The 8,612-nt window shown below is 40.3% G+C and overlaps 1 protein-coding gene across 1 annotated transcript; it reads right to left on the minus strand.

The window, feature by feature from the left end:
* Positions 1–2,501: 2,501 nt before the first annotated feature.
* On the minus strand, positions 2,502–5,729 carry LOC115828745 (extracellular calcium-sensing receptor-like). The gene is made up of 6 exons (XM_030792833.1): positions 5,512–5,729; positions 5,114–5,405; positions 4,088–4,879; positions 3,782–4,009; positions 3,509–3,632; positions 2,502–3,412 (listed from the first exon to the last, which is right to left on the minus strand). Exons 1-6 carry the CDS (start codon positions 5,727–5,729, stop codon positions 2,502–2,504), a joined length of 2,565 nt encoding a protein of 854 aa, XP_030648693.1.
* Positions 5,730–8,612: the final 2,883 nt, after the last annotated feature.

Raw genomic sequence — 8,612 nt, forward strand, 5'->3', positions numbered from 1 at the left:
ACAAATAAAAGAAGACTCCGTTAGACAAAATAGAGGACATACGACAAGACCACTGTTCTTCTAAATTTACTCTGCCTCCCTGGCTTTGTTGGTGTCACGGTGTTAGGTTTAGCTGTTAACATTTCTTTAAACTCCTCATATCCTGAGCATGAGCCATTATGCAAAAACTCTTTCTGCATTGCTGAACATGCCCCTTTTATGTGAATGTGCACAAACTCTGATAAAGTTAACAGTAAATCAACTAACCGACATCTTAAATCGTCTTTGTTGTGCTGTTTAACACCAATTGAGGTAATCAGAGTTTGTCAACCCTGACTTTCCTTGATAACCCTGACTTAAATCCGAGTAGCTTCCTTCATTGTACAGCCCTCTGTTATTTCTTTTGTGTATGGTATTTGTTTGATTTAACAAGAAAAGATGGAAGCATCTGGAATGTGAACGAATGTAAAAAACAGAACTGTTAGAACACTGGGATTCTTCATGATAGTGTAACATGGAGCAAATATGAAGCCATTGTCTACCTAATACGAGTTTGTGTGTAATTTTTCAGGAATTCAACAATCAGTCAAATATGTGGCACCAGTGCAACCACCGGTCTTGTGTCCGAGTCCACTACATGTGCACCTGTTTTCTGTTCAGTTAAATCTAACCTGCAACTGCGTTGTGTTCATCAAACCTGGTTTTAGTTTGGATTCTTCATCATTTGAACTGTTTGCCTTGGTCATCCTCATTTTGTTTAGTGTCTTGCTCAAGTATTCATGCATAATCAAATTCCCACCTTTTTAAACCAGATCAACCCTGTTGAGTTGAAGAAACTAAGCCTTTATCAAGTCTTGTTCCTCTACCTGATTGCCTACCTGTTTCCTGTCATACGGTTCACTTTGAATCTTGAATAAAAGACTCTCAGTTGCGTGTGTGCTCCCAGTTTCCGGACTCGTTTCCAACACTAACAAATAATGATATCAGTTTTTATATTGGTCAATCTTATCATAGTATTTTTTAATTTAACTGCCATGATATTTCTTTATCGTCCAATTTAAAACTTGAATAACAAACACACCAAAAAAAAAAGATCTTCACTATGGATATGCCATTACTCACACAGAGCACCACATTTGCTGTGATGACACCTACACACAATACTTTGTAAAATTGTTCATCTCTGTTACAGTAGCCTTCTATTGTTTAGCACTGATGTTGCTCCTTCTTGATTATCAGCAGGTTGTGTGCATCTTGTATTTCTGTAACAACCTCATCTCCCCCCTGGCCGGTCCCAGCAATTCAGTGTTCAGCGTCGTCAGTTTACTAATCACCAGTCTGATCACTCATTATCCCTCTCACCTGCTTTCACTCCCTTACTCTCTGATTACCCCTCTATACAACTTCTTCTTTTTAACCGGCTTGTTGAAAATCTACACTCCTAATGTGGTTTCTGAGCGTTTACTCACCTGTTTCTAGAATTCTGCCCTGCCTCTCGGTCCCCTAGTAACCATGTTCGTTGTTAGCCTCCCTGTTTCTGAGTATCCTGTTTGTGTACCATCTGTATCCTGTCTGTAACATGTGAGAACCCTGTTTGTACGGCACCCCCAATTGTCATTAAAACTGGCCAGTTGCTCTGTACTTGTGTCCTGGGTGGTATTTCAGAAAGCGGGTTTAGTGAAAACTCCGAGTCAGTTGACTAAGAGCAAGTAGGAAACCTCCTAATAGAAGAGCCTTATGGTTTTGTATTGCTACGAGAATGAAGCCGTAAGGCTCTTCTATTAGTATGTTTGCCACAGATTTGGTAGTGATGCAATTTAAAGTATGATACAATTCATAACTTTGCAACAAAATAGAAAAATATTTATTTATTAAACTGAGGCACACATTGTGTTCATGACAGGAAAGGTGATGTCGACTGTGGCAACTGGTCTGGTATTTAATTCTTACCCATTCAAACAACAAATTACCTGTGAGCTGCTAAAGGGTTAACTTTAAATTATATTACTGTAAACTAGCTAGTAACTTTAAGTATACCACAGTCACTCTAAGCCACTACGCGCAAGAAGTCAATGTGATTTTTGATGAGATAATAAACCAAACAGATCCATGACATGGATGTCAGGGAGATGATGATTGAATGTCCACAATGAGCAGTGTTGTCCTGGCATGTACAGCTTTGCCTGCTACAGCCTGTGGAAAGTAGAGGCTGTGGATCACATGGCCAGGAGTCTGTATATCCATAACATGTATAAAGCATTTTCAAATGCAAGCTTTGTTTAAAGATTACAAATGAGTGAAAATAAAACATTATAAGGTTTCATCTAAGAACTGTAAGGATTTAGGATGAAACATTCACTTTCACAATTTAATACTAGTTAATCTCAACTGCCAATATACATGTCTGTTCAAAATTCACACAGGCGATGCAAATTTACATGATCATGGTATTTGTAGGACAGTTACTTCTATCATTATCATCTAGTTCAATATGTCTTGCAGAGATGTAATGTCAAAATATGTTAATGGGCCAGTGATGACTTGCCCATAATATGTTTTTTTGTGTTATGCTCTGGCTTCAGCAGAATTATGTAACATTTTGGTACAAATATACACAAAAGTAAACCAAGACTAGAAGCTAAGATAGCAAATATCTCCACAGCTACAGCAAACTTTCCAGGAGAACTGACATAGGCTGGGATAAAGGTGATCCACACTGCACAGAATATGAGCATACTGAATGTGATGAATTTGGCTTCGTTAAAATTATCAGGCAGCTTGCGGGCCAGAAAAGCCAACACAAAACACAGGACAGCCAGGAGTCCTATATAACCCAACACAGCCCAGAAACCTACAGCTGAACCCACATCACATTCTAGAATGACCTTCTCTTTATAGTGCTTCATGTTCTTATAGGGCAATGGAGGTGATACTGTTAACCAAAGCACACAAATAAGGACCTGTATGAGTGTGAAAGCAAGGACACTGAGTCTTTGCTGTGGGGGCCCAAACCATTTCATGACATTACTGCCTGGAAGTGTAGCCCTGAAGGCCATTAACACTACTATTGTTTTCCCCAGAACACAGGAGATACAGAGGACGAAGGTGATGCCAAAAGCTGTGTGTCGCAACATGCAGGACCACTCAGAGGGCCGACCAATGAATGTAAGTGAACAGAGAAAACACAGTGTTAGAGAGAAGAGCAGGAGGAAACTCAGCTCTGAGTTGTTGGCTTTGACAACTGGAGTGTCTTTATATATTACAAACACAACTGATACCAGTACTGTAATACATACTCCAAGTAAGGAAAAAAAAGCAAGCACTCCCCCCATAATTTCTGTATATGAGAGGAATTCAACTTCTTTTATTACACATCTGTCTCGGTTTGTATTAGACCAGTATTCCAAATCACAAGGAAAGCAGTCATTAGAATCTGTAAAGGAATTTCAGAGATCATAGTTGTAATGACAAACTACCTAAATACACTTTGGCACTTAAAATGTGTATAATTTACCTCTGCGATTATTACCTGTCTTATTAGAGATCTCGCCCTCAGCGCAGGGCAAGCAGTCATAGCAACAGACAGGCCTACCTTTCTGTACAGCTTTCCTGGTGCCTGGGGAGCAGCTCTCACTGCACACAGACACGGGCACCTAAAACAGATATTGGAACACACCTTAAAATGAGAACACTGATTTAATGTGCAAATTAGAGAAACAGAATTATTACCTTAGCCTGTGATACTTTTTTTTTCACTTAAAGTGTTTCATTCTATGATTTTGAAATGCTGGTTGAGCAATACCTGATTCTGTCCTCCTGCCCATATCATGAGTCCATGACTCAGGATAAAGCGCTTTTCTGGAGGCTGTGAGCTATCATAAATGCCCACTCGTTTAAACCATAGGGTTCCATCTTCTGCTCGCTGCCAGTTGACAAGGTCATACCTTGCAACTGGATCCCCACTTGCATCAAAGAAGATCTGCTCCCCAGTTTTGGTTGTGAAGTTGATCTCTTTTATATATTCCAGAACCTGTCCAAGCAGAGAAACAGAGTGGTTGTAAGTGAGTTGTCAGGTCATGGTTTCGCCCTCTCTTTTGTTGGTTTTTACCTTTTGTGGTGTGATCTGATTCCACTGGCTGCTATTTGTTGAATTCATGTCCTGCATCAAATGATGTAAAGCATGTGCAACAGCATACACTCCGATGTATACGTTGTTGGCTATGCTCAGCTCTGATTTGTCAGTGTACTGGTTTTTCAGTTCAGCTAAACTCTCTGACCCTGTACACAGCACACTGCCTCTTTGGCTATCATTAAAGGTGCACTGAAAAGCTGTCTCCCAGAACTCTCTCAGAAGGGCATTCTGTGGTGACTGATCAGGATGCACTTTAGTTAGGAACTCCCATAAACCTTCCAGTTTTGCATTTTTTATGGCAAAGCCAACAGCACCTATGAGGAAACTGTACTCTGCTGTCTCAGCAAGGCCTCGTGAGGTGATCCAGGATTCACTGCCCACCCACTGTATATCTGTGACATTCTGCAGGGCCAGCTCTGTCAGCAGTGGGATGATATCACCAAGAGCCATAAATGCCACCACAACCCTGGCAGTGGCCCTTTTCATCACCTCCACAGTCTTCAGTAGCTCCTTTCTTGGATCAGTCCTTAAGGTGGCTTCTGAGTACTCGATACAAATACCATCATATTGTGCTGCCTCTTCAAAGACGGCTATGCCGTTGTTTCCATAATCATTGCGGCTCCTGACTGTTCCCACCCAGGTCCAGCCAAAGTGCTTGATGAGTTGGGCCAGAGCTTTGCTCTGGTAGTAATCACTGGGAATTGTTCTGAAAAAGGTGGGGAATCTCTTTCGGTTGCTAAGGCATGCACATGTGGCAAAGTGACTGATCTGTGACAAAATAGTATATTGGTTTTATTTTCTAGAAATCAAAGAAACAAATTATATATGTATTGTAAATACAGTTGAAAGCTAAGAGGAACACAGTGCTCTTTAAAATTATTTAATATATTTTATGGGCAGATTTTTTTCCACTTTGACTTGATAAATATTTAGGATATATGTACAGCTAACACACAGAGATAAAACGAACAGATAAGCCAAGTTTTTGAATCCTTTCATTACCAAAGGTATGCTGAAAGGTCCAACTACAGATGCTATGCCAATAGTTGGAGAGGAGCTGGACTCCCCGATAATTGCCTGCACAAAAGGAGAGCTGGAGCAAGATGTGTCACTGAGTGTCTCAGAGTGACTATTCATTAATGCCATGCCTGCATGTATTGTCTGGGCTATGGAAAAACAGGAATCATATATCTTATAGCCCAGAGAGACACCTGGGAGAATCAGCGTGCCGTTGTTGATCTCCTCTATGGCAAAGATGAGAGTCTGGGCAAACTGGAATTCTCGCAAATGCAAACTGAGGGCAACAAAGTAAGATTAATACATTATATATCTCTCCAGAGCATAACTACAAACAGAACATTGACAGTTTTCAGAGAATGATTAGCTTGAATTTTACAGACTCCGTGCATGTTGCTGGCTGTGGTCTAGAAGTAAAGGAATATGTCTTCAGCTGATTAGCAGAGTGAATGGAGAAAACTGCTCCAATGTTAAAGTCTCCATCAGTATACAGGAGTGGTAGTGCTGGCTGACCCAGAGGACTGCATACTGTTGAAGATGGCCTAGGAGAGATTTCAGTCAGAAGCAGCAGCAGAAGTAGTGCTCCATTTGCCTCACCCATGCTCTTTTTTGCAGTTATCTAAGAGGCAGAACAGGCACAGATTTGCTCTTTATAGTGATTTAGGACACCCTGAGGGATTGGCCACACAACACACATGTGGAGCTTGGTCCAGGATGTTCTATATGTGGATGACACATACTTTCCCCTAAGACCTGTTGCATCATTTGCTATAAATATCTACCAGCATTCTTCAGAGGACATCACTTTGAGCTTGAATACTCCAAGTGATAAATTCACGGCAGTCCTCTTCTTTCTCTCCCATTTGTAACCAGGGCTTAAAATGTAGTAGCCTACAAGAAAGGAGAAGTTAAAAAAATTAATAAGAATGACATATATTTAAATAATATAGGAATAAATCATAAAAGTAATGCAGACGAGCTGTAACCAATCAGGTGATAATAAATAGCACTGCAAATGTCAGATTCAAGAATTGACCAATTAACGGTTTAGCTCCGCCTACCGCAGATATGAGAACGGAACTAGATAAATTAACAGAAGAACTTGCCAGAAAGAGATCTGAAGAGAAGACGTTCGACACGAACGGAAAGAAATCCAAGAAACCCAATACGCTAAAAGTAAATTTTTTAGTGTTTATACTTACCGTGGTCATCCCGGTTAGACTCATAGAAGAGAGGAAAAAGAAACAACGGATTTCCAGTTTTGTCAAAGATACTTTGAATCAATGTAAATTAGTTTTGTGATTTACACAAAGGGATTTGGTCAGGTTTTTTTTTTTTTTTTGCATGTATTATTCGAATCGACTTTCTACGGAGGAACCACCATAGCACCGAAGTGACAACGACGTAAGATGGCGAGCCTACCCAAGAGAAAAGACGAACGCGAGAGCGGACTGCTTCTCAACATGGAGGTTTTAACACGGTCGGATGTATAATTTTTCTTCTTATTTGAAGGACTCGACTCTGAAAAAACTGAAGGATTGAACGTTGTGCACAAACTTTTAAAATCAGTTGATTGACTTGCAGTTTTGTTATGAATGTGATGTGTTGAAATTGTGATGTGTTGACGAAATTGTAAGTTTTAACTGTGTTCTTGGTTCTAAAATTTCGTTGTACTTGACGGGAATCAAAATTGTGGTGAACTAAAATACCTAAAAGTAGAAGGAAGAAACATAAGTATTAAACAATATAATTAGACAAAATATTCCAAAATAACATTCCGGTACTTTTCTAACTAAATAGGGATCAATAAAAGGTTAGAGATAACCTAATTGAAGTTTTAATTAGTGAATAAAATAAGAACTGATAGGTCAAACAAACTAATACCCCTTTTCCACTGCCGCGGTGCCGATCGAGCACCGGCACCCGCGCTTTTCCACTGACAAAATAGTGGTGCCGGAGCCGAAAACTGGCACCGGCACGGCACCACAGAAATGCTGGTCCCAAAAGTTGGAACCGCTGACGTCAGAGGCTATGCAAATAAAAACCACGCGAGAACCAATCAGTTCAGCGTTTGATACGTGACATTCTTTAGAGAGGCGGGAGTAACAAAAAACGTCTGACCAAGTAGCGGTAGGCTAAAGGATATTTGTAGCATGAAAATATGTATATGATTAAAAGATGCATGAGTAACAATTTGTGTCTACATCAATACGGGCTGTTGTTTACATGTTACATGAACGTAGTCGGACCCAGAGTGGTAGAAAAAGACACTCTCTCTCTCGGCTCTGGCTGGTGCAATTAAACCACTTCATGCAGACCTTCATTTAAACACTCGTTTTAACTTTTGAGCTAGGTGACAGACTTACTATTTTCATGAATTTTGCCCCCAGAGCAAAAAGTTCTGGGACAAAATTCGTGAGGTGTTTCGCTGTGTGGAAGCCTAGCGTAAAAGTAAATTTATAAAGAGCAAGCAATGCGTTCTGTCCGACATTATTTTTCCCCACGGAAATTACCCAAACTTTCGCTATGTAGCGTTCGGTTCCCAAACCAGTGGAAATGCGGGCCGGTTGTCAAAAGACACCAAGGCAGCACTGGCTCCGCACCGGCACAGGCACGGGCACCAGCACCGTCGTAGTGGAAAAGAGACATTAGTGAACTTAGTGAGCCGCATCTAACCAAAGTAAAGTCTGATTTTTATTTTCTTCAATATCCAAAGAGGTGATGTCTTTTGTTGTTTCAGATTCTGGTAACTAATTTGTTAAGATTAAGAATTTGTTAAGAATTTACCTTGTTTTTCTATAAATAAATAATCTTAGAGGTGTGTGCTTCTCTGTTTACTGCCTCTCTTGATACCTAGAGTCTATTCCATGGCCCAGTTGGTACCTATGTTAGCACTACATAGGGGTTACACATTCATAGACTCGTCCCAATATCTCCTTTACAGTCTGAGAGTACTGAAATACTCAGCTCCCTGCTCCCTGTCCTAGGTCCTTTCTGTGTGGAGTTTGCCCGTTCTGCCCATTTTGTGTGGATTTCCTCTGATCAAAAAGACATATATGCTGTAATTAGTACCTCTGTCACTGACCTCAGCCAAAGGACTTTCAAAAAGACTTCGACAAACTATAATGAATGAGCATAGTGTGTGTGTGTGTGTGTGTGTGTGTGTGTGTGTGTGTGCTCACTGGTGTTAGGATGGGTTAAATGCAGAGACTGCATGTCACTGCTCACTGCTGAGTGTGTGTGTGTGTGACAAATGAAGTACTTCTTCTGCGTCTTTTTCTACACCAGCTTGATCAAATCAAGTGACTAGTTCACAATAACAGCACATAAAAATGATGTCAACGTCAAGATCATTGACTACTGCAATCAAAAGTGCTGGCTTGTAACTTCATTATAGTTTCTGTTAGTTGTTCATAAAACAGGTTGACATGGCAATAAAATAATGAAAATTGGACCAAAAAAAGCATCTTTTTGCATGCATATA

Source organism: Chanos chanos, chromosome 2 (genome assembly GCF_902362185.1).
Source record: "Chanos chanos chromosome 2, fChaCha1.1, whole genome shotgun sequence".
NCBI classification, from domain to species: domain Eukaryota; kingdom Metazoa; phylum Chordata; class Actinopteri; order Gonorynchiformes; family Chanidae; genus Chanos; species Chanos chanos.